Source organism: Podarcis liolepis, assembly GCF_965112155.1.
Source record: "Podarcis liolepis genome assembly, chromosome: 2".
In the NCBI taxonomy this organism is placed as follows: domain Eukaryota; kingdom Metazoa; phylum Chordata; class Lepidosauria; order Squamata; family Lacertidae; genus Podarcis; species Podarcis liolepis.
Window position 1 is genome coordinate 32,062,102 of NC_139555.1, and position 26,272 is coordinate 32,088,373.

General features: G+C 44.3%; 1 protein-coding gene across 1 annotated transcript in view; it reads right to left on the reverse strand.

Annotated features, from left to right (window-relative positions):
- Nucleotides 1-26,272, reverse strand: part of FASN (fatty acid synthase) — a 62,009-nt gene that overhangs the window by 19,161 nt on the left and 16,576 nt on the right. Inside the window, exons 5-27 of the mRNA XM_083487084.1 lie at nt 25,738-25,938; nt 23,176-23,298; nt 21,801-21,916; nt 21,012-21,146; nt 18,686-19,145; nt 17,588-17,775; nt 15,882-16,071; nt 12,749-12,843; nt 12,114-12,248; nt 11,799-12,002; nt 9,406-9,521; nt 8,530-8,705; nt 7,686-7,877; nt 7,492-7,572; nt 7,209-7,394; nt 6,156-6,335; nt 5,357-5,560; nt 4,824-5,134; nt 4,320-4,709; nt 2,751-2,915; nt 2,436-2,554; nt 2,168-2,322; nt 801-1,004 (exon numbers count right to left, since the gene is read on the reverse strand). Of these exons, the coding sequence (XP_083343210.1) occupies nt 801-1,004; nt 2,168-2,322; nt 2,436-2,554; nt 2,751-2,915; nt 4,320-4,709; nt 4,824-5,134; nt 5,357-5,560; nt 6,156-6,335; nt 7,209-7,394; nt 7,492-7,572; nt 7,686-7,877; nt 8,530-8,705; nt 9,406-9,521; nt 11,799-12,002; nt 12,114-12,248; nt 12,749-12,843; nt 15,882-16,071; nt 17,588-17,775; nt 18,686-19,145; nt 21,012-21,146; nt 21,801-21,916; nt 23,176-23,298; nt 25,738-25,938 (4,326 nt within the window). The remainder of the gene's footprint in view (nt 1-800; nt 1,005-2,167; nt 2,323-2,435; nt 2,555-2,750; nt 2,916-4,319; nt 4,710-4,823; nt 5,135-5,356; nt 5,561-6,155; nt 6,336-7,208; nt 7,395-7,491; nt 7,573-7,685; nt 7,878-8,529; nt 8,706-9,405; nt 9,522-11,798; nt 12,003-12,113; nt 12,249-12,748; nt 12,844-15,881; nt 16,072-17,587; nt 17,776-18,685; nt 19,146-21,011; nt 21,147-21,800; nt 21,917-23,175; nt 23,299-25,737; nt 25,939-26,272) is intronic.

A 26,272-nucleotide genomic window follows, 5' to 3' on the forward strand; every position in this document is an offset into this window, starting at 1 on the left:
CTGCTTCTGGCGAACCAGAGCAGTGCACAGAAACACCGTTTACCTTCCCGCTGGAGCGGTACCTATTTATCTACTTGCACTTTGACATGCTTTCGAACTGCTAGGTTGGCAGGAGCTGGGACCGAGCAACGGGAGTTCACCCCGTCACGGGGATTCGAACCGCCGACCTTCTGATTGGCAAGTCCTAGGCTCTGTGGTTTAACCCACAGTGCCACCCACATCCCTCAAAAAGCAAGAATAAGAACTTGCTAATATAAATAAGCTCTGCATATATATATTGCTCAAGGAGCTTTCCTTAGGTGTCGCATTAAATTAATTATACTAAGTGAGGCAAGAGAGTTAATCCAGTGCTATGAATGACAAAAATACAATTGAAGTGAGGAAAGACCATTTGGCCTAGGGCACAGGAGTTCAATGTGCACAGGGAAATCAGTATCAGGAGATGTTTGCCATGTGACTCTGCTTTAAGTCAGGCCATCGGACCATTTAGCCCTGTACTGAGTATAACTGGGAATGCTCTTTGTCTTAGGCAGAAGATTTTTCCTAACAACCGCTACCTGAGATTCTTTAACTGGGCGAAGAAGCTGGGGGATAGAACCCCAGACTTTCTGCATGCAAATCATGACCGCGGAACTCTGGGCCCTCCCCCATGTAATTATGCCTGGTTTTAGACATGGTGCCCCTTATTTTTTGATAACACACTTGCATGAAGCCCCCAGAATGGCTTACAGACAGTGTGTCACTCACAATGTCAAAATATCGCGAGGTCTCTCTTGAAAGAAAAATCCCACCCAGCTCACCTGGAATGGCATCTGGGGAGAGTTTTCCTGTAGCCAACATAATGTCACGGAAATTGAGAGATGCATAATAGACTTTGCAGAGCTGGACATTGGGATTGGTTGTGTGGAAGTGGCGAAGCGGAGAAGCGATCCAACGGAGCGAGGAAAGATCTCCACGCGTCAATACATTCACAAATGCATATTCAGTCAGCTCTTGAGGTTGAGCTGTGGCAGAACAGGAGACAGAGCAGTCAGCATTCTTCCATTGTTACAAATAAAAGTGTGTTTGCTTGTAAATTTGTAATAATCTTTATATACCACTATATCATGAAAAATATCAAAGCGGCTTACAATATCTACATATAAGACAAACACACAAACATTTAATATCAGAGACCACCCACTAACCATTATGGAAAGGCGTATTTTTAATTGCCGGCACAAGCCTGGTGGCATAGAAAAGTTTTCAGCAGACATTTAAAGGTTGAAAAAGAAGGTGCCCGCTGAATCTCTGCTGGCAGAGCTTTCAACAGAACTGAACCTATGACACTAAAAGCTCCACTTTGTGTTGGTGTCAAATATGCAGGAGACAACTAATTACACTCCTACAGATGATCTCAGTGACTAAGCTGGCATATATGGATTTACGCAGTCCCCAAGGTACTCCCAGCCTAAATTGTTCAGGGCTTTGTAAATTAATACAAGGACCTTGAACCTGGTTTGGTAGTAGATGGGCAGTCAGTGCAGATGTTTTAACAATAGCGTCTCGTGTCATCAGCCATGTGCTGTAATCACAGTTGGAAAAGAACTCATACCATTTGCTGAACAGATGCCAAATGTTCAAGAGGGCATGTGTTATTTCACAGAATCAGGATGATCATGTCCCAGAAGAACAATTATTGAGGAAAGAGACTGGGCCAAGGAGTGTCTTCTTACTTTTTGTTTTCCAGACCTTATGGCAGGAGTAGCAAGCATGGTGATCTCCAGACTGGAAGACTGCAGCTCCCATCATTCCTGGCCATCAGCCGCTTTGGCTCAGGCTGATGGAAGTTGCAGTCCAACAACATCTGGAAGACACCATGTTGGCTACCTATGGTGTTGGGGAAATAAATACAGTGGTACCTCAGGTTAAGTACTCAATTCGTTCCAGAGGTCCGTACTTAACCTGAAAGTGTTCTTAACCAGAAGCACCACTTTAGCTAATGGGGCCTCCTGCTGCCGCCGCGCCGCCGGAGCACGATTTCTGTTCTCATCCTGAAGCAAAGTACTTAACCCGAGGTACTATTTCTGGGTTAGCGGAGTCTGTAACCTGAAGTGTATGTAACCTGAAGCGTATGTAACCTGAGGTACCACTGTATTGCTACAAGCTTGCTGACAATAAGAATCACCTTGTTTTAGCTGGAGATGTCTGAAAGAACCCCACTTCCCATCACGATAAACATTCATCACCAGGTCATTCTGCAGAATCGTTTGCATCTGCTTGGTAGAAGGGGTGGTGGAGGGTTTAGGAGAAGAAGAGTCCAGGTTGGAAACAAAAAGGCACCTAGGAAGTAAAGCACACACTTAATCGAAGTGTAAGTTCACGTACATTTCTATCAGATGTTCATAAGTAGCGACAGAAATTGAATGCTGTCACTGGATGCTGAATTTTGGTACCTGATCCTGTTGCCCCCGGGCTCTTGGCGCAGGCAATTCACCATGCCAACAATTCCTGAAGTACCACAGCTGGTAGCCGTTAGCCACACAGGATGTTCAGAAGGTTCTGCTAGCATTTCCTGCAGGAGAGATCCCAGGCAAGCTGATTAGTTAACACAGAAAAGAAGGGTTTCCAGAACGAAAAAAAGCAGCTCTCTCTTTCACTTAAACTGAGAGAGTGCACTTTTTAAAAAGCCAATAACTTCATTGAGAAGTAGATGAAAGGCCTGGGAACAAGAATGGAAAGCAGCTATTTCCCATATCGAAAACTGTTACCTTCAAAGGTTCCACCCATTTGTAGTGAGTCTCATCCACCGGCAGGAAAACAGGCTCCTTGGCAGGAACTGGCCGACGGCATAAAAAGATGGTTGCGCCAAAGGAAGATCTTTTTACAGCTACCAAATTCAGACCAGCCTTGCTAAGTAAGTCCTCCCATTCTACCTGCCAAGACAATAAATTTTAAATGTATAAGATGGGACCAAGCAAATGATTCTTGAACCAACGGTTGTCTCAATTGCTGGCTTCACAAAACAAAGATTTTGGAAATCACCACTCTATTGTTGAGAGCTGATTTTAACTGCTGTTCTTGCCTTTTTGATCTGCTCTTTGCATCTGGTGAAAAATTATTGACTTCCATGGGGCTGCATGCAACAGATGATAGATAGATAGATAGATAGATAGATAGATAGATAGATAGATAGAATATTGATCATATATTGAAACATATACAGAATGTTAATATTTTTGTTTGGGAAGTGTATTTATAAACCAGATACCTGCAGTCCTAACAAAGCAATCCTATGAATGTTTGCTCAGAAGTAAGCACCACTGACTTGCGTTGGTCTTACTCCCAGGTAAGTGTGTAAAGGATTGCAGCCTAAATTTCCATTTTATTTGCCAATATCTATTGCCGTTACGCTTAGCAACCTGGCTACATTTCAGCTTCTGAGATTACCTCTCGTTGTTGTTGTTGTTGTTGTTGTTGTTGTAGCATTGCATGTTTTTAAGAGGCCTGGTGAGTGTCTGTCACACAAGGTTGCTTCTGTGAATCACTAAGGTAGGCAGTAATATGGCTGGTTGTATACTGAGCAATCCTAACTCCAGCTGGGCAGCACTGCAGTGTGGCAGATCAGGTTAACCACTGCCACAGGCAAAACCATGCTCTGTTCTATGCCAGCCTGGGGATGGCAAGTGGGGCCAGCTCATGATATAGTGAAACCTGGGATGGCTCAGCTGCTCCCCCTTTCCACCCACATAATTCTGTTTTGGGGATTTCTGCAAGATGCTGCCAGTGGGAATCCCAGAAACAGTACCTCCACCTGCCTCCACTTTCAGCAGTCAGTTCCATGCCAGAGGAGTGACCCTGGCATCTCAGAGGGGATAGGTAGGTGGAATTCTTTTGGGCTGAGCAGAGAGACAGTCCTCTGCAATATCAACCGCTGGATTTGGAGTTTGGATTGCAGTCTTAGTTATTGTAAATACATTGTGATTGTCCCTAAGTAGAACAACAAAATAATTTACTGTTTTCCCAAGGCAAGAATCCTCCACTGATTCATTTTCTTTTCTAATCATAAAAATGCCCCCTTCCCCAAAACAAAATACTTGATACCAGTTCGCACCATACAATTAGTATGCCTTTTCAAACCCTAAGAATAGGCACCAATAATCTAAACAACAGAGGAGAGTCTAAATCTGCCTAAAACTACGGATTATTTCTGGAGTTGTTTTTTTTATGAATAGTTTAAAAGGAAAATGAAAAACGAAACACCACTCCAAACTCATTGCTCTGAGCAAAGCATGATCTACAGCCAACTGAAGAGAAACAACAAGGGCTTATAAATTTACCTGAGTCAAGAGACCAGGTTTCTCCTTCAGCTCGGGAGATGTGAGGAAGCTGACAATTTCTCCCAGAGTTTCTCCCTTCAGAAGAGTGTGCAGTAAGACAAAACCACCATCCTTCACTGTGGCCGCCATGTTGGAGAGCACCTCTGCTGGATTCCTGAAAGGGTTCAATGCGCAGTTGCACACGAGGAGATCAGCATTTGCTAGATTTCCAGAAGGAGGGCTTGCAGGGTCCCACTGCTGAGTAGAAACACCAAGTTCTTGCAAACGGCTCTCATTGGATGCCAATATTCCTGGGGTTCTGTCAGTGGCAGTGTAGTCCAGTTGAAGCATGGGCTGAGTGTTCAAGATACTTGTGACGCGCGAGTATAAGTGCCCGTCTCCTGCCAGGGCCTGTAAACAAAAAGAGTAGCCATTAATGAAAAGCACTGTGTGTCATTAACACATGGAGAAAGCACACTCACGGAGAAAAGTTTTGCCTCTCTGCAGAGCTGCACCCCAGCTCACCTCGACTATCTTCATCTTGCGGCTGGTGATGTTCTCCAGTGCCACGTCCACACAGGTCTTCAGCTCAGCAAAATCCAGCAAGCCATTGAGGAGGGGGTCTTCTTGAAGATGCAGCTTCTCTCGAGTCACAACCTGTTCCAGCTCTGAGTAGAGGTTTCCGTTCAGCTCCAGGCGACAGATCTCAGCAAGTATGTACAGGAGGCCCTTCTGCTCAGGTTCCGTCTGTGCAGACGTCTTTATATTCTCTAGCCCTGGAATAGCCAACTTGACTCCATGCTTTGCTATCTTCTTCTGTAATTTCTGGATCAACTCTGTAGAGGAGAGAAGGAATATGAAAACAAAATTATGTATGTTGCTGGTGCTTTTGACTTTGCTAATATTGTTCACAGGATGCATTTGACTTCCACATATGCCTACCTGGACCTAAAGGTCGTTTCCTAAGGGGCTTCTCCATACCTCCTTGCCAAATGAGATGGGGTGTCTACTTCATACCGGATGCATCAGAAAGCATAGTGATATAAGAATCTTCTTACCTTTGCAATGGTCAAAGCTGGAGTGAAGCTGGGCATTGGAGGACAAGCAGCCATTCTCCACATATGGCACAAAGCAAAACTTCTCAAGTGTGGGAGGGGTCTGCTCCTGCTGGCGCCGAGGAGCCACACTAGCGTGAAGACCAGAGATCTGGACAGCTCCTGCTGTGATGGTGTCAAAGCAGCGGTCCACAACAGCATCAAAAGCTACAAGGCAAGGCAAGAGTCAGCAGAAAGCATTGGAAAAGCAGTGAAAATGCAGTGCAGTCAGATGGAGAAGAATCTTTCAGAATTTTGTCTAAGAGAAAATCCAGCTGCTAACAGCTTTATGACTCCCATAAATCTATCTTACTGCTTTAAGGTAAAGGGACCCCTGACCATTAGGTCCAGTCGTGGCCGACTCTGGGGTTACGGCGCTCATCTCGCTTTATTTGCCGAGGGAGCCAGCATACAGCTTCCTGGTCATGTGGCCAGCATGACTAAGCCGCTTCTGGCGAACCAGAGCAGCGCACGGAACACCGTTTACCTTCCCGCTGGAGCGGTACCTATTTATCTACTTGCACTTTGACGTGCTTTCAAACTGCTAGGTGGGCAGGAGCAGGGACCGAGCAACGGGAGCTCACCACGTTGCGGGGATTCGAACTGCCGACCTTCTGATCAGCAAGTCCTAGGCTCTGTGGTTTAACTCACAGTGCCACCCGCGTCCCTTCCATCTTACTGCTTTAAGTCGGCACAAATACTTTTGAATTTTGTTGTCCATAAAGGAGCCCCTATTTTTTAAAAAAGAGGGATTGCCCATTACCTTCAATCTCATCGTTGTATTTCTGTGCACGTTCTTGGTGTAACTTTGGATCAATGCAAACAGAGCGGATTCTGGTTGGCAAGCGCAGACTTCTTCCTGTTTCCCCCAAGATGATCAAATGCAGCAGGGTGTCAAGGAATGTCACCCAATTTCCGCTCCACAACACCTTCCCAACATTCCCTGGGGACAAGAAGCAATCTAATTAGCACACAACAGCCACCGGCATGACAACAGCAGCACAAAGTGAGAAACTATTCACATCTCTGTCTTCTGTATCAACTGCACTGGCTATGCCCCCCAAGTCCTTGTGCTTTCCAAGCTAGCTAAGGGGAAGCAATGCCTAGACGGATCTCCAGTTTCTCAAAAGCTTGCCTAATTGTGAACATCTGTTATCAACATTTATGAATTAGAATTGACTTTCGTCTCATCATCAGTCACTGAGATGAAGAAGCTTCCAAAAAATGGAAGGGTGAACAAGGCTATCGATGGCTATTGGCTACAATGGCTATGTTCTAACTACACTGTTGGAGGCTGTACATTTCTCAACACCAGTTACTGGGAATCACAAGTATTCTTTTATTACCTATTTAGTTATAAAATTTCTATACTGCCCTTCATCCGAAGATCACAGGGCGCTTTACAATATGCAAGCACAAAAATACATACCGTAATAACAAATGAAAAAAACACCCCACATCATCATCATCATTATTATGAATGCTGTTGCACTCAGTTCCCGGCTTTAGAGCTTTCCTACGAAACAACTGGTTGGTCACTGTGAGAACAGGATGCTGAACTAGATCAGCCATTGCTATGATTCAACAAGGGCCTTCCTACATTCAAAATGAATAGTAATAATCCTTAGCCCTATCTTTCAGTTAAGGTACATGCAGTGGCATAGCGTGGGTTGTCAGCACCCGGGGCAAGGCAAGTAATTTGCGCCCCCTAACCCGTGGATTTGTGCCCCCTAACCCTAACCCCCAGATGTTGCGCCCAGTGCGGCCGGGCCCCCCCTGCACCCCCCACGCTACGCCACTGGGTACATGGTCTTACCATTACTACTAGATTCCAAGAGTCCCTGGAATGTTGGCCCGTAATCATAACCACGCAGACGAAGCTCTTTGTAAATGTCCCCCTTGGTTAAACGGACGTCTGGGCATGTGTTTGGCTGGATCTCCAAATCAATTTGCTGGTTGCGAAAGTTATTCAGAGCGGTTTCTTCCAAAAGGCAGATTTTTCCTAGGAGACACAGTATGTAGAAGAAAGGGCAAGTGAATGGCAAGGCCGACACCCCTTTGATTTCTTCAGAGTACATGTAGTGGGAGCAATTACTTACCACTCACAGCCAGATTTCCATTCCCAGACACCTCAAAACGCTGAGAAGCTGGCATGAGTCTCACCTCTAGCTGTGTTGCACCTGCAAGGTAGCCAGAAATTGCCAGGATATTAGAGTTTAAACATAGCCTGCAGAAACATGGTTCACCAGACTATGTTAATTGCCTAAGCTGCAGAGACTTTGACTAGCCTCACCTCTCTTAGGTAGTATTGTTGCCTGGTGGATTGTAACTTCTTCAAACATGACAGGTATTTCTTCCATGGAGGTCCCTAGAGATCTTGCCAGAGTGCGCCAGGCCAGCACCAAGTAGCCAGTGGCTGGGTACAGAACCCTGCCATCAATGCAGTGACCCACCAAATAATTATCAGGTGATTCAGGATTCACATCTGTCAATGATGATTAAAAAAATAATAATGAACAAAGCATATTTTTCAAACCTACATCTCTGGCCCAAGAAGACTCCAAAGCTGTTTCCCACAAGTTGCCAAAATCCAAGCACAAATGTTCCCACTTTCCCCACCACCACTATATAAGTTTCAGTCCTGCAAACATCTAAAAGAAAGCAGCTCTTTCCCCCATTCCCTAGTTTCCCATCATCAATTTAATTCTGCTAAAGCAAGGGCATCCTTTAGGAGCTTGTTTTACTACAATTTCCACCATCCCTTACCCATTGGTCATATTGGCAGGGGCTGATAGATCTAGGAGCACAGCAATGTATGGAGGGCCACCAGTCCCCCGGTCCCCCATCCCCATAGGAGCCAGCTCCTAGGGGTTGAGGTTCCTTTGGCCCCCCAAATAAAATATTTGAGGGGGCCACCCACCCCAGTTGATGGGCATCAACATTCAAATGTGAGCGATTATGCAGGGTGGGGCTTACCCCCCCCTCAATATTTTATTAAAGTTGGCACCTCTGCCCATCCCTGTGTCCCAAAGTGTTACAAGGTGTTCAAACATTTCCCCTGGAGATAAATTCTGAAAATGCCATTTTGAGCATTTTAAGATGACCTGCTTTTGGAGAACGAAGTAGCTGGTACACACCAATATTGTAGACTGTTGCTGATCCAGAACCACCAGCGCCCGTTGGGAAGTCTTCAGCTTTTGGGATATCCCATGTCTGACTGTGGTCCCAGAGAATGTAAGGGGAGATAAGGGGAGTCCCCAAAGGTGCAGGATATTCAGCAGGTGGAAACAGATTGTTCGCAAGGACATTGATTCTAAGAACACACATAAACATTGAATTTGTGAAGTTGCGTGCAACAGTAAGAAGGTATAGTAACAGTAGCAAATGGAAGGCAAACCAATAGCTAGGAGCCAACATGGGACTAAGGACCCCCAACCACTATTTTCTGTGGTCCTGGTTTCTTCTAAAAATGTGCAACATCTTCTCCCTTCTCTTCAAACGGCAAAACAGCCTTTTGGAACATGGCAAGGAACTCAGGCATCAATGGAAATTCTGGTTTCAGAGACACAGAGATTGATGTCGCTATAAAAGCTGGATCGATCCTACACTAAGCTTTTGAAACAAATACACTAGGTTTTCAATTCACCTGAATGAAAGCAACCCCTATCCATTTTGCTACTATGCTCGTGTCATAAATGGCCCTGCAGCACTTCTCCCCATGACATTCAATCCTGCTTTAAGGTAGCAACATAGCTGGGGAGGGGGGAGCTACTAATGGTATAATTCAATCTATTCCAAAAATGACTTCCACTTGCACAATGGGAATTTCATTGGCTCTTCATCTCTCTTCCAGAGGGTCCCCCAACCCTTGTCTGGATTTGAGTTTGAGGGTGTGCAAAGGGCTGGAGGGAACAGGAAGCTTCCATTGGGCTCACAGAAGTCTGCTGTGCAAGAAGAGCTGCAGAGCTGGATATTGCCCTATGTTTCTCATTAGCTTTCACTCATCTCCTTACCCTGTAAGGTGGATTTTTCCAATATGTGTCAGGAAGAATTCCAGGTTGTTTTTATGTTCTTTCTTCATCAAGGGTAAAATGGTGCAGGTTGGCTTCAAAGCTCTTCTCAGAATTGCCTAGACAGGTGGAGTTCAAAATGTTATCAGTAAAGAAAAGAAATCACTGGCTTCCTTCTTCTAAAACAGACCATTAGCCAAGGTGGTCAAATGTTTTTCTGGCTCTACAAGAGAAAAATGTTGGCAACCCCAGAAGGAAATACCATTTTATATAACAATAATATTCTGCCTTCTGCAAATGGAAGGGACTTCTCCAATGGAGGTTCCTGCTGAATGTGGTGATTTGTGCTAATTACAGCCCTTGGCACCACCACCCACGCTGTTCCAAAACAGTTTTTGGAGGAATATAGGGGGAACAAGGAATCAATGGAAATCCTCTCCCTTCCACCTCACTTTAACCAGTAACAGTATCCCGTGAACAGAATTGGCTCAAGGAACTTGGAATCCTAGGCATTTCCTGGAAAAATCTACAGACACCCAGCACTCAGTGAAAGTAAAACACAAATCATTTTTTTTAAAAAAAACAACAACACTAGACTTCAGCAAACACTACTGGTATACATGCATAGTTTTACAGGCTGTGCTTTACACTGTGAATCCATAGTAGAAAACCACAGACTAGACTAGAAAAACTGGAAAAGAAGTTATATGCAAAACAGCCAAGAGAGCAACAGAGCTTAATAACTGTTGCATAATTTTAGGTTACACAAACCAAACCTTTGCATTTACATTAGTACACTGAATCTTCACCATAAATGAGCTATGGCTTCAAGGAACCTTAAGAGGCATCCCAAACAAATACATTTTGCCAAGACACTTTTTTCCTTTTCAATCCTGCCACAAAATAAGACTTGTGCCTTGATCCAAACTACGTTTACATGGGATTTAGTTCTATTGGTGACAGCAGAACTAACGTCCAAGAAAAAAGGCTTAGGATTGCGCTCCAAGCCTGCCATTTATAAGCTCAGTTACATGGGAGTGAGCCTCATTGTTGAACTCATATTCCAATAAAATCCCTCCATTAGCAGTCTCCCTTCACTAGAAGGATCTCAATCAGAAGACAAATAAAATAGCCTAGGGATGACTCTGGTGGGAGACATGTATTTAGAAGGACCACAGTGATAGACACTTGCTACCCATCTTTTCTCCAGTGGCCCCAAGGAAATGGAAGGAGTGACTACAGCCCAGCCCTTCCACAGCAACATGGGCAGCTCTTGATGCAATGCTGGGAGCAGGCTCTTATGAAATTCTATATAGCTGCCTTGTGCTGTTTTCAGACAGAGGCACTGGGCAAATCAATGCCAACATCTCTATTCAGTAACAAACTGCTACTCCTTGTGCAAAAGCAGGGAGGAGGAACCTGTGGCCCTGCAGATGTTGCAGGACTAAAATCCCTGCTATCCCTTATTGAAAAGAAAACAAAACTACCAAAGGAGAATTCTTCTCTGACATCGTATCAAAAAACACAAGTTACCAACGAACCAGAAGAACTACCGTAACAGCTATGCTAAGCTCAGGTAAATAGGACAGCATTTACCTGGCGCTTTAAGACTATAACGTAGGCAAGAAAGGCTCACAACATTTTATTGCCCAAGGTGGAGCAGCAAACAGCCACAGGTCAAGGTGTACAGTACTGAAGGCCAGTCAAGTTATTTTGGCAACTGAACACCAAAAGAAGACATCTTCCCCTCCCTGGCAGTAAAAATACAAGAAGAACAAACTACGCGACAAAGACATTTTGCCCTTTCATGAACACCCAAATTCTGCTGCCTGAGGTTGCCACCTAACTGTGCCTAACAGTAGGGTGGGTCTTGACAGAAGGCCCACACGGATCTCTTTTGGGAAGGAGTCCTACACCTCAGGAACAATAACAAAAAAGACCCTATCTGTTGTCACCAATTCTTTCACTTCCTGCAAGAAGACAGAAAATACCTCGAATTTTGTCAAAAATTCATTGCTTACGTCTTTCAATGTAAGTTGCTTGGATACCTTGGTAATAAGTGACTAAGAAATCTTAATGGTAATGATAACAAATGTTAAGATCACAACCTAAGATGTTATTTCATTTATCCTCCCTGCCACTTTCTTCTCACACATTATATTCATCTATTTGCCGGATTCTGTTTTCTTCTCCTTGGTTTCTGGCGTATACACAGCAGTGAATGAATACGCTTAAATTACTAGGTTCTTGAGGGAAAGCTGCATGGAAATTTAGGATAACTGACGAGGGAAGGTGGTGGGAACCAGAGTGGAAACCATTGTGGTCACTAGAAAAAGGAGAATCTTGTCCGCATGCCTCACCAGCTTCAGGCCATGAGTGAACCCCAAGGGTAATACCTGCAGAAGGGCATGTGGGGCAATCTCCACGACCACAGCATCTTCTGGAATATGTCTCAGGCCTTCCTGGAACAAGACTGGGCTGACAAGGTTATTCACATGGTACTCAGCAGAAGAGTTCTGAGCCAGATCGCTTTGCCACTGAGATTCAGGGATGGAAGTGCTGATCCAGCGGGAGGAACGTGGCTTTGGACTGGGAATAACCTAGAAAGAAAATAAGAAAAATGAGACAGGAGACTTAAGCAAAAAAGAACCACACCATACAATGCATATGCAACCTTTCCGCCCCAGTGAGAAGCTATTTAGGAGAATTACCTTCTTCAGGGCACTAAGCAGCACTGGTGCAATGGACGCCATATAGTACGAGTGGAAAGCAACTCCTGCGCTGAGCACCTCTTTCGCAAAGACACCTTCAGCTTTCAGCTTGGCTACAAATTTGGCCACAGAGTCCTAAGGAAAGCAGGAGGGAAATAGCATCGAACAGGTGTTACAAGGGCCTGGTACACTGCAATAAGCCTCTGCCTGTGAAGCAGCCATCATTCTCCATAACTTGCTCGTACATGGCTTATCCAACATTCCTAGGTGTATATGCAATAATATCCATTATATAAACCCAAATTCCCCCGAACACTGTGGAGCCCCGAGCACAAGAAATGGACAGCAGCTGGAAGGAGGTGAGTTTTGCATTCTGACTGGGATTTACCGGCCAAATCTTTAGATTCAGGCTGCTAGCGTTAACTTTATTGCTAGCCTTCATTTTCAGAAGCAAGTGATAGCATTTCCTCTGGTGAGTTTGCTTTCATTCTCAATTCAATTTGACATTATTTAATCAGGTGCCTCTTCTTGACCTCCTGAGGTTTGGCCCGGGGAAAAATTCCAGTGATGAGGACACGTCATTCGATATCCTAAACATGTAGCAATTTAAGTATTGGTTCATACTAAGTTCTCACCTGAGGCCCTGAAACAGTGACAGTGTCTTCAGAGTTGTGACAGGCAGGGACCACTCCGGCTGGGCACTTACGTTTACACTCCTCCCATGTCAGACCTGTAAAAGACAGATTGCTTTGGATGAGTTCAGCCCTCTAAGGAGTAGTTATGAAGAAAGTTTTCCCTAAGAGCAAGTGAGGCAAAAGAACTCCCAATTTCCTAGTGTCTTATTCCCCAGCTAGAACTAGACTGGACATTCTAGAAGACATTCCTTACAACCATTTCAGCTGCATAATACTTAGGGATGGGCAAATATATCAGTTTTTGTCTCTCTTAAAGGTAAAGGTAAAGGGACCCCTGACCATTAGGTCCAGTCATGACCGACTCCGGGGTTGCGGCACTCATCTTGTGTTATTGGCCAAGGGAGCCGGCGTACAGCTTCTGGGTCATGTGGCCAGCATGACTAAGCTGCTTCTGGCGAACCAGAGCAGCGCACGGAAACACCATTTACCTTCCCGCCGGAGCGGTACCTATTTATCTACTTGCACTTTGACATGCTTTCGAACTGCTAGGTTGGCAGGAGCAGGGACCGAGCAATGGGAGCTCACCCTGTCGCGGGGATTTGAACCGCTGACCTTCTGATTGGCAAGTCCTAGGCTCTGTGGTTTAGCCCACAGCGCCACCCGCGTCCCTCCTTAGTCTCTCTTAGTTTCTCGTTTTTCCAATCATAAATTTGATTTTCCACTTCAGTTTGATTTTTTTTTAAAGCCCTTATGAAAATTCATCAGCATTTTAGTGTTATTTTTTTCTTTAATTTTTTTTATTCCTCCGCAAAGCAATTCCCCCAAATATGTTATATGCATCTATATGCTCACTTAACCCTAGTATAAATATTTTTTAAAAACACATACATTTAAGAGAAGTGTGAGTTTCAAAGGAAGGGTACGTTTTGGTTCAGAAATGGTTTTAGAAATTGTTACTGAGGTAAGTTCATCTGTAAGTGTGAACTGAATCCCTCATCACATTAGAGGAATTATGAGGACCAGGAATGATATTTTATATTATTTAAAATATTTACAGCCTGCCTTTCATTGCAATGTGGCACCATGGCAGGGTACAATAGTATAAATTAAAACCAATAACTACAATTATAAAACATAACAGATAAAATATATAGTAAAAACTACAGCAGAAACACCAGTACCAGTATGGTTTAAAAACAACAACAACAACAACAACAACAACAACAACAACAACAACAGGCAGCTAACCCACCCCACCCCCTATAAAGACCTGCTTGAATTGATGGGTTTTCAGTAAGTGCCAGAAACTCCTAAATGTTGGCACCAATCCTATTTCACAAGGGACGGATTAATACCATAATTGGGGTGCTACCACAAAACAAGTCCTCTCCCTGGTTGCCACATACTAGATTTAACTTAGATGTGGAACAACCAACGACAGAATCAGCTGCTGATCTCACTCACACATAGGTTCTTATGAAAGGATGTTTCTTCAGACAGCTAGATTGAATGTTGCCCAAATCTCACATCCTAATCCATAAACAAGTAGGTGTGCAGCGCAATGCTATGCATGTTCACTCAGAAGTACTGAGTCATAACTAAACGTGCACAGAATTACAGCTACATAAAGCACAATAATACTCAGAGGTTAGATGCTTAAAAATCAAGCTAATCTAGCAAAAGATCAAACCAACCATATGTTGGGTTGTACCCACAGCAGTGGGAGGTCCAGTCACAAACCTTTCCCCCTTGCAGTTAATACATTTCCAAAGCTACACAAAGCAAACTGAAACCAGTGTGCAATATCACTATAAAAACCTGCTGCATCCCCTCAAGGGCTCATAAACTGACCAATCTAGCAACCACTGCTGTCTGTATATGTAACAATATTTATCTGTAACTGAGCCTCTGAGGCTTAGGCATCAACACTTACCCTGTAGAACCTCACTAATTCCTTAGTGATGGAGCTACCACTATCCTAATGGGTAAGGCTGATAGGAGCTGTAGTCCAGCAACATCAGGCAGGCATCATTTTGGCTACCCATGCAGATTATGGTCTGATTGATGCACATAAATTGTCCTTTTTATAAAACCTTTTGAGTGCGGGCTTCAATGAGATCTTGCTAAGGAGCTTCCTAAACTATAGCAGATTTAATATAATCCTGTCTCTCAATCGCCCTCATAACAGTCTCTTCTAGGTCTATCTCTTGCCAATTTTAAAATGAATACTTTATAAAGGAAATGTTCCATAGGGTATTTTGCTGAAATGTAGCTTTACTAGAGAGTCATAATACTACCTTGTACTATGAATTAGGATAGTTTATAGTTATTGTCTACCATTTAGATAGTATAAAGAAGATGAATTGTTACGAGACAATTTTGTGACGCTTGAATTTCCTGTGTAAAAAAAAATGCTCTTATCTGATTTTACAATGTGCAATCCCAACAGCACCTTGCTAATCCTAAAGAAACTATGTAAGTAGGTGTAGGTACCAATCTGAAAAGAAAGGACCTTTGGGGCTGGCAGTAGCTCAGAAGTAGGGCAGCTGTTTTGCATGCAGAAGATTCCAGAAGATCAAAGACATCGCCAGACTCACGACGGGACGGCGGAGAAGAATGAGGCCGAGGAGAGGCTGGCGCCGCAGCAAAAGGCTGCTGTACACGCACCCTTGGAGGCACCTGGTTGGGTGCCTGCCGAGGGGCGTGAGTGCCAGCCAGGTGAGAGGAGGAGGCAGGGGGCTAACGCCCCCTGCTAGGGGCGGAGCTCTAGCTCCCGTCCACAACTACTCCCCTCTCTTCCAGGGAGGAGAGTCTTTGTACATAACCAATTGTCAGACATATTATATATGCTCTGATGAACGCTTGCCTGCTTTTAAGCATCACAAAACCGGTCTACAGAATGTCCACTTGGAGGCCGATTAACGGCATGTAAGAGCAACGAAACCTCAATCCATAAAAACTCTGATATTTTTCTGAATTTTATCAAATATTGCCCAGGGTAAATAAATCCAACCTCTTTAAACCTGCCCCATACTGCATTAAGGCAACTAGATGAGAACAGTTCTGTGAAGTGAAGGTAAGATTAAAACAGATTATCTGACAAATAAATAATAGAGCACATCTAGTTACCTACCAACAGCAGCCATGCCTCCTGGTGGTAGCTTGGCCTCTTTGATGCATCGGCCCCTCCAATAGGCAGCAAGAACAGCTTCTTCGTGACTTAAGGAGTTATCTGCATAGCCACAGGCTAGCTCCCCAACCGAGTGACCAACAATTCCGTCAGGCTGCAAACCCATGGCCTTTAAAAGATCGATCTGCGCAATCTGGGGATTAGAAAATGGGCAGCAGTCTTTTATTTATGCCTTTGTGTGGAGTTCTCGCATGCCGCTTTCTATCAGTCAAAGCGGTCTCAAAGTGGTTTTACATAAAAACAAGCAATGTGATTTGCAGAACTCATCTAATACAATTAAAAGCAACAGTAAAAAAGGACAATAAATGTTAAAATACAAAAATGGGGGGAGAGGAAGATGACAGGCTGAAAAAAATGACTCTGAACATGGCCTTTGAAATCCTGGGAAATGAGGGGAGTTTTTACCATGTGCTGGAAGCCCCTCAGTGCCATAGCCATACAAAATTCCTTTTCACTCCTCCTCTACTGCCTTCTTCATTCCGCAACAGCACAATGCTTATGGGTCTGCTGAATAACTTATCCTATTCCTACACTTGCGGAAATCTTGCTTATCAGTTGCTTTATGCAATCCACAGTCACATTCTGTTGCATCTCCTAGTAGGCCCACACACACTGCTCATTCACCTCCTCTTTGCCCTCATGCTGCCCTCTGCTTCCTCCTTAGCGGGAGCCAAGCAGGCTCAAAATGTAGAAGAGCAGATGCAATCTTGCCTTGGGGAGTTTGCCACATGATACATGAATCTTTTATTTGTTAATTATTACATTTACACCCCACCTTTCCTCCAAGGAGCTCTAGAGGCCTACAGTGTTTCTCCCCCTTAGCATTTTATCCTCACAACAACCTGCTTAGGCCGAGGGAGAATGAGTGGCCCAACATCACCCAGTGGGCTTCATGGCTGGGTAAGGATTCCAGGCCCAAATCTAATACTCTACTCACTACAAAACATTGTTCCCTGGAAACAGGAAATGCCTAATAGCATTGGCCCTTAACTCGCATTTCTTTATTTTTTAAAAAATCACATCTAGTGATTTTTCCTCCTCCCATCCGGCTTATTGAATGCCTGCTGTCAAAAAGGCATCTGTTGTTTTCCCTAGCTCTTTAGGAAAGTGCTGTTACGTGTACACAAAGATCCCATCACTAAATGTACTCAACAGAAACATCCCCCTATTGTCACACTCAAATCTGGACACCCACTTAGCAAAACTTGCTGCTCTTGAGCAACAACAAAGAGCAAGACTCTGAGCTAACATCAAAACTTTTGTCTCTATGTGCCAACCTGCAGAATAATGGCAGCAGATGGTATGCCTATGCAGGTATAAGCAATCAGCATGGAGGTGTTGTAAAGGCTCACATCCGCACACGGCCACCTTAAAAGGGCTAAGGACAGGACAGCTCACAAGGTGAAATGGGAGTGTTCAGAAATGCTCCTCTTTCCATTTTGCTTCCTCTACACAGTGCCAGAATAAAAGCAAAGCCTTTCGCATGGAAACTGGAGCCAGTTGCCAGTGATCCCGGGCTGAAAGGTGGGTTGCAAAGATGACTGTCTACATGATGTACATCACTAGAACTGATGAGGAAAACAGTGAGCCATCAGAAGAGTCCCGTTTCATGGGAGGCACAAAGCAAAGGCACAAACCTTCCTTCTTACCTGAATAGCAGCAAGTCCAACGAAAGCATTGACAGTGTCGTTAAAAGTGTTCTCATCCGTGCTCTGGAGTAGATCGGACACCTTCAGGCCCGTGTCTTTCAGAGCCTCATCTGAACGCAAGATGGATTGCCGGAAGAGATCAAGCTGCATCAGGCTAAGCCCCATTCCTTTCCACTGGGTGCCCATGCCTATGGGATGGAACAAGCAGAGGAGTACCTTTTAGTGCTGCTGGGTATGTGAAGAGCATGAGGATGTGACATTTTATTTTGACATTGAGAGTGGTGCTTCAGATGTAAAAGATATGAAACCCTTCAAGCCAGGGCTTTTTTTTCCAGCTGGAACTCAGTTCCAGCACCTCTCAGGTGGGCACCATTGCCATTATAAGAGAACAACGGAAGAAGGGAAGAAGAAGAAGAGTTTGGATTTAATATCCCGTGTTATCACTACCCAAAGGAGTCTCAAAGCGGCTCACAATCTCCTTTCCCTTCCTCCTCCACAACAAACACTCTGTGAGGTGAGTGGGGCTGAGAGACTTCAGAGAAGTGTGACTGGCCCAAGGTCACCCAGCAGCTGCATGTGGAAGAGCGGAGACGCGAACCCGGTTCCCCAGATTACGAGTCCACCACTGTTAACCACTACACCACACTGGCTCACTGGAAGTGTTCGTGGTGAGTTCTAGCACTTCTTTTTCTAGAAAAATAGCACTGCTTCTAGCTAGCTAGAAGCATCATTTCATACTACCGGTGTGCGTAGCTGCCTTTTACTGCCATGGGTTTATCTAGTTCAGTATTGTCCACATCAGCAAGGCTTCAGACAGGGAACATTCACAGCCACACTAGGGAGATGCTGGAGATCTGAACCTGGAACCCTCTGCATGTGAAGCAGATGTTCTGCCCCTGAGCAGCGGCACTTTCCTAAATCTCTCTCTCTTTCTATGTGTGTGTGTGTCTGTGCCTGCTATAATCGGTGTGAGCTACTCAGCTTTATGACTGTATTAAATAAATCATAAGGCTATTTGGCATGACATAAAACTTTGCAAAATTAGAAATCTAGGCTCAAACAAAAGGAGAGTGCATGTGTGATTAGTATGCAAATTACCTGAGCAGATGTACCACAGGGGCCGCCCTGAGGACTGAGCATTCTGAACCTCCTTCACATCGCTCTCGCTGCCAATCAAGGCGTAGCCCCTATAAGGCATGGATGACACTGGTATCCCAGAGATATCATTGAGCATGCTCAGAAGTGCTGTGTGTTGCTGCAGATTTCTGCTCTGTTCTATTAACGTTTCTACTGCTTCTTGAGTCCTTCCACAAAACTGCACCAATCGTGGCAAATTATGAGTCTCCGGGGAGGAAGATGTCTTCTCGTTGGGCCTCAGAATGACATGGGCATTTGAGCCTCCAAAGCCAAAGGAATTGATTCCACAAAGGTGACCTTTTGTGGGGGTTGGTTTAGTAACGACTTGTATACGACCATCTTGTAAGGCAGGAATATCTGGATTTGGGGTGTTGTAGTGAATGTTGGGTGCCCACAGACCATGCTCTAAAGAGAGAACCACCTGAGGAATAGAGAACATAACAGTGCAGGCTAAGAACATTTTTCAGTCATGCATATTTTGCATAGTTTGGGATAGAAACCTCAGATCCTCAGGAATCAAATTTCACATTAGAAGATAATCATTGCAGTTCAATCTACTAATATAGAAACAGGACATGTATCCTCACTTAGAGCTTTTCTTGTGTCATATCTAATTATCAGACTAATCAATTCTTCAGACGTTGGCAGGTCAGAATTATCTTCTACTGAGAATTTAAGGCTCAGAATGGTGAAGTAACTTGATAAATGCCTTGCGGCAAGTCAGAATGCTTGTCCAGAACCTGTTTCTCAAATTGTAGCTCCCACTCATCTAATCCCTAAATTTTGCTGTATCATACGCTGTGACACATTAATTATAGTTGGTTGATTAGAGGTATTGGAGCTATGATCCTTATCTGCAATGACCATTCCACACATTTGGCTTTCTCACCATCCAGCTATTCTTTCTCACTTTTCACAGGTTCCGTTCCTCTTCCTTATAAAATGTGTGCTTTCTGACTGGCTCAGAACTGTACACACTGGTGTAAGCAAACGTGTTGATCAGGGATGCTGAAATGATGGGTGTCACGGGGCAAGTGTATTGTGAAAGAACTGCTGCTGCAAACAAAATCCACAGAGCTTCTGTGAAACAAAGCCATTGTGGTTTTGCACTGCAATGAGTCAATGCTTTAGGCTTCAGAGACTGGCTATGCACACTTAATTGGGAATAAGCCCCATGTACTCAATGGAACTCACAAGCAGATATGCAGAGGGCTGCACTATTTGTGCCATCATTATTTTGCATAGCAATGAATGCACCACCAAGGCACATTTTCCTTTGACAGATGAATAAATATGACAGAAAATGGACAATTTATTTGCTGAGGCAAGCAAATGTTCTTGAGGTCACAAATCTTCACTGCAGCTGTTGCTTCCTATATCTGTCCCAGCTGCACTGAACCCTACAGCCACAAACAGCATACAAAGCCAAGGAATGACTCTTCAAGACATCTTTTCCTTCTGTCTTTTCCCCTCCCTCCCCCCTTCTCTTCCCTCTGCTCACCACTTTATCACTCTCCTTTCATCCCAAGGGACCAAGTTGCGCAGCTCTACCTCTGTGCATTGGTTTGGTTACAACAGGCATCCCCAAACTCGGCCCTGTTTTGGGACTATAACTCCCATCATCCCTAGCTAACGGGACCAGTGGTCAGGGATGATGGGAGTTGTAGCCCCAAAACATCTGGAGGGCCGAGTTTGGGAATGCCTGGTTTACAACAAGGCCCGCTCACTTCTAGCCTTTGAAGCCCCTAGCCATCATAAATATTAAAAATAATGACAAACGGAAACAAAATAAGGCAGCCAAACCTTCCCCCAAAGAGTGAGTAGTTTGTTTACATAACCAGCTGATCTAAGAGGACTTGTTTGTTGCGGTCTAATCAGAACCAAAATATTTTTATTAATATTTACAGACATTTTAATGTTTTAATATGACAAAATCCAGATCAGTTGCGCAGCAAAAAGATCTTTTAGCAAATCACATCTCTTATTTACTTAAATCTGCAACTCAGAATGTGTGTCACATTTTGGTCTGATGCCCATAAAAACAAGTTGTGAAACTTGGCATTTGATAATGCCAAAAGATTAACACTTAACTACATCTGAGACCAGCCCCACCCCCTTGAACTTGAGGTCCATGCCAAGTGACCTTCTTACTTCCCCTCCCCCACATGATTTGCCCTAATTACAACGGATAAATCTGAAGTCCCCCAACACATTTTTATTCAACAGCTCTCTCTCTCTCTCCTGCCCAACACTAACGAATAGACATCAACTTCTCTTTTCTTTTTACCTTTGCTAAAGCAGCAAGACCAGAAGCAGGTTCTGGGTGACCCATGTTAGATTTAGTTGATCCAACCAACAGTGGTGGTCGATCTGATTGGCAAAAGACGTTGACGATGCCGTTCACTTCCTGAGGATCTCCAACCTAGCAACGGAGAAAGACAGGAAGTTAGGAGGAGCTACTGGATAGATTTCAAGTCTGGTGAGCTCTGTCAGATTTTTTTCTGAACAGCTGTGTATGCAGGTGTACAACTGAGTGTGGGGAAAGGAATACAATGCCCGCTGCTGCTGCTGCTACAGTGGCAGTAATGGCTGAGGCTTTCTCATTAGAGTCCAGATCTGCCATCGCCTTGGCAACCCCCACCCCCTGTTGGTGAACAGGAGGTGCTGCTGGTCTCCTCCCCACCCTTGTTTCTGATTTAGATCTTCACTCATCTCTTCTTCCCTGGAATGAGAGGGGTGAACGCCATTTTTGAGTTTGCCTCAGGGGCCAAAATGTCTTGGCCTGGCCTCCCCACACATGTTCCCATGGAGGAATTTAACACTGTGAAACCAGGGTGCAAACCCCAACGTTTCTGAAATATATTGAGAGGAATCGTGGAGTGAGTGGAGATGAGAGGAGGTAACCTATTATATCCAGTGAAAGCGTCAAATGGGAACTGCCGGTCTATGAAAGCAAAGCGGCAAATGGGAAATCTAATTGCTCCCAAACAAACTACAATCATATAGAACTAAAAAGAAACTAGTGTTGAATGAAAGAAAAGAGAGACAGAACAGGGGACATGGAGAGAGGGCAAACCTTGGTGCCTGTGCCATGAGCTTCTATGTATTCCACTTCCTCAGGCTTAACCCCAGACTCCCTGTACAGGGAACTGACCAACTGCTGCTGCATCCATCCAGAGGGGAACGTTACACCTGAAGCAAAAAGAATGGTCAATTCCTGGGTTCATACAAGGAAATTATCCATATGTTGTGAACTAAATCTTGCTTTGGCAGAATTTGCCTCTAAGTGCAGCATGTGCTGAATGAAGTGGTCAGAGGCCTAGTGGGCGGGGCGAGGAAGACCATTTCACCAGGCACAGTTTTTTCAAGAGCATGTTTTGCTTCTCAGACTGCCCCTGCCAGTCCCGCGCTGCTTTGCAAATCTGATCCCACATTCCAGACTTGTGAAGCAGGGCATCAGGAGGGCACAACAGGCTTATGCCTGTCCAATCTAGCAGCTGAACCCCACTCAGCTGCTATGCATTTTGAGGAGGATGCCACAAATTTCACATTGAGCATCCAACACTGTAAATTGCAAAGGCTACTTTCAAAAGCACCTTCCCTACCCCATCACCGCTAACACCCAAGAGAGCTGTGCTTTCCATGTGCTCCCTAGATGACACATGACTATACCGCATTCCAAAATCTAAGGAAAGGCAGACCCAGTCACTGGGACGCACCTTCGCTTTTCACAGCAAAGGATATGGATTCATTCAGCTTTAAGTCAGAGATGCTGTCTCTTTAATGGATTGCTTGGGTCTAAGCTGAAGCACTCTGCCACAGAAGCCCACATGGGATGAAGAGGGACGTATTATAAGTGAGCTCACAGCATGTGCCTTGGCCACATAGTAAGACCGGCTTTCCCAAGGAAATGGACAGATATGCGTGCCAGCAAACTGAACGCTGCTCAGCCTTCAGCCTTGCCATTCCCTCCACACTTCAGGCACGCTATCTAGCCTTCCATATTTTTATCTGAATATCCGGGCAGTTACACAAACTTTTGTTGTTGCTTCTCAAAAAGGATGTTGTTGGGGTTTTTTTAAAAAATGGAAAACGGCTTGTTGGGGAGGGGGAAGAGGAGATAAGCACCATGATGCACATCAGATCCTAGAGAAGGGCAAGAACTGTGTGGCAGAGCGCATGCAATTCCTGGCATCTCCAGGGAAAACCCCTTTCTGAAACCCTAGATAGCTGCTGCTGGCCAGTGTTGACAGTACTGAGCTACATGGACCAATGGTCTGACTTTGTATAAGCCAGCTTCCTATGTTCCTAATCGCAAAGAACAGTTAACACCCAAACTGAACAAGGTGAGACTATTCCTCACCCAACTCCACTGGGTTACATTCCATCATCTACCAGGATGCATCTTAGAATGTCGCAAGCTCCAGATATTAATTTTAAACAAATCTTACCTTGCTCCTTAAATCCATCGGTATTACACCCAGCATTGACTATGGTAGCGTAAACCCGTTTGGCTAGGGACTTCTTGGTCAGGAAAACAACTACAGCAGCTTCTGATCGGCAGTATCCATTCCCTGCAGAAATCCAGAGCCATGAGAAGCACCATCACCACCCCACATGTAATCTGCTTTAGATAGTTGGGTTTCTAGCCAAACTTTCTCAAGGTTGCTGAGCAAGCGAAACGCAAAAGCCAGCATCAAATAGCCCTTATTCATATTTAAAATGGCTGGGCACTCAAATACCTCCCAACCTACTTATTTTGAGAAAAGGCATCAAGACAAAGCAGATTTTATTTTATTAGATTTATATAGCACCCTTCATCATGAGATCTCAGGGCGGCTCACAGAATATAGTAGAGTTACACAAGGCACATGCGTTTATCCTGATTTGTTTGCAGGGAGATCAGACAGTGTTGCCTATTTGATAAGCACTCACTCCTATTTGACCGTGTGGAAGTTAGATGACGTTGCATCAAAGTAAGAGTTGTTATTCCCCACTTTCCAGAACACTTTCTTTATCATACAAAAATCTGATCTTTTGGGGAAGCAGGTTGTGCAATATAATTGTGCAACCAGAATTATCCAGTATGTGACTGAATTCCACCTGAAAATGACGACAAACTGGAAGTGCCCAGAAAAGAAGCGGAAGGAAGGAAGTCTTATATCTTGTTCGTTTAGTTTTTAAGTATTTCATTTCAAGGTATTTAAAAACCACTTAATATTTTAAAAACTCCTGTGAGAACTACTTATAAGGCTCATAACAGCTTTACTGATTACATCTCATTATAATGCTCTGTTCAAATAAATTTGAGCACTTGAACTACTTGAATCAATAAGGTTAGCAGAAGAAAACAAATTAAACAAATCGTTGTCATATAAAATGTGGTAGTTTTAACAGTCTGTCTGTGTCTCACACTTTTCCTAGCAGTTCTTCTAAAGTAACTGTACTTCTGTTATTCATATATATAGCTGGTGATATATTTATTCCAGTATGTGGATTTGAGGTATTTGCTCCTGAAGTATTCTAACAGGCAGATTAAATGATTTAGAGAAAATATCGCAGGTGGCGCTGTGGGTTAAACCACAGAGCCTAGGACTTGCCGATCAGAAGGTCGGCGGTTCGAATCCCCACGATGGGGTGAGCTCCCGTTGCTCAGTCCCTGCTCCTGCCAACCTAGCAGTTCAAAAGCACGTCAAAGTGCAAGTAGATAAATAGGTACCGCTCCGGTGGGAAGGTAAATGGCGTTTCCATGCGCTGCTCTGGTTCGCCAGAAGCGGCTTAGTCATGCTGGCCACATGACCTGGAAGCTGCACGCTGGCTCCCTCGGCCAATAAAGCGAGATGAGCGCCACAACCCCAGAGTCGGCCACGACAGGATCTTATGGTCCTTTATCATCCAATTAAGTTATAGATAAGATCTTCCCCAGCCAGTCAGTTAAAAAAAAGGTCCATGTGTGTATTTATATTTTTCTAGCTAGTTAAAAGTCTTCCCACACACACACAGTGAAGAACCTGTTTTACTTAACTGCAACGTTCAAACTAGTGCAAGATACCAATGATACATAACTTTGAAGATACTTTCATTTGAAAAGGAAAAAGAACAAGGCTGAGGTTACCTCACATTTCCTTGTTTCCTCTCAGACCTGCCTAGTATTATGTATTCATAATTTGGTTCCATTTTGCTGTGTTTTGTATGACATCACCCTCTAAGCTTCCCAGAAGTTATTTACCATATTTTTCGCTCCATAAGACACACCCGACCATAAGACGCACCTTGTTTTTAAGAAGAGGAAAACAAGAAACAAGAAAGCAACGTAAAGCCTCTTGAGCGAAGATGCAGGAGCGCTCCGGCTGCGCTCAAGAGGCTTTGCGTGGCTATCCCTGAAGCCAGGAGAGCGCACCGATCCCTCTTGCTCTTCTGGCTTCAGCGATAGCTGCGCAGTCTGCATTCGCTCCATAAGATGCACACACATTTCCCCTTACTTTTTAGGAGGGGGGAAGTGCGTCTTATAGAGCGAAAAATACGGTATTTATATCTCCCTAGTTTCTTATTAAAGAGCCAATCTTTTGGGAAAAGAACAGATTATTATTCTAAAATACTCCTGTACTTTGAGAACAAGCTACCTTCCATGCCTGCTTGGTTCGGTTCACGCTTGGTTTGTCTACGACCCACAAAGAAGCTCTTAGACAAAACAAAGCCATTAAAAGCAATTCATTATTGCAGAATAGCCTTGAAAGAACAGTGATGCCTTCTCTGTCTTTTCTGGAGACCAGTTAAACAGAAAGCTTATAAAAACAGAGAATGAAGAAAGCGAAAACCAAACGGTTTAGCTACTGGAGGAGAACAAGCCATGCAATGGAACACTGCTGTTGTCAGTTCCGATATTTGTTATCCTGAAAAGAGCTGGGACTTCTTAATTTACCAAGAGAAGACCAAGATTTACACTCCCTCAAAAATGGGAGTGCTGCTGACTGCTTCCAAAACATGGCCGAATATGAAAACAAACCCCTTACCTGAAGCATCAAAGGATTTGCAGGCACCCTCAGGACTAAGCATGCCAAGCTTCATGAACTGCACAGAAGTGTTGGGCTTCAGTACGAGATTGACTCCACCTACAAGGGCTGATTCGCATTGTCCACTGCGGATTGCTTTGTAAGCATTGTCCAGAGCAACGAGGCCAGAGGAACACGCTGTGTCGATGGACATACTTGGTCCTTTGGGAACGAAAACCATGAAAGAAAGAAGACAACAAGCCACCATCAGTTGTTTTGCCTTTTCAGCTTTCTTAAGGCCATAGTTTTTGTTCTCTTGGGGAACAAAGCCTTTAAGATGTGATAACAGGAGAGGCTTCTGTTTACAGAGAGGAAAGTTAACTATGGAGGCACATTAATTCCAGCCCTGGTTTGACCCACACATGCCTGCTCATAAAGAGTTTCAATACATTTGTCAAGTGCTGTGATTCTCAACAATGCCATAGTAATTCACCCATTAGAACTTGCAAAACATCCATCAAGAATATATGCTCTTTGTACTGAAGACTTCAGCAGC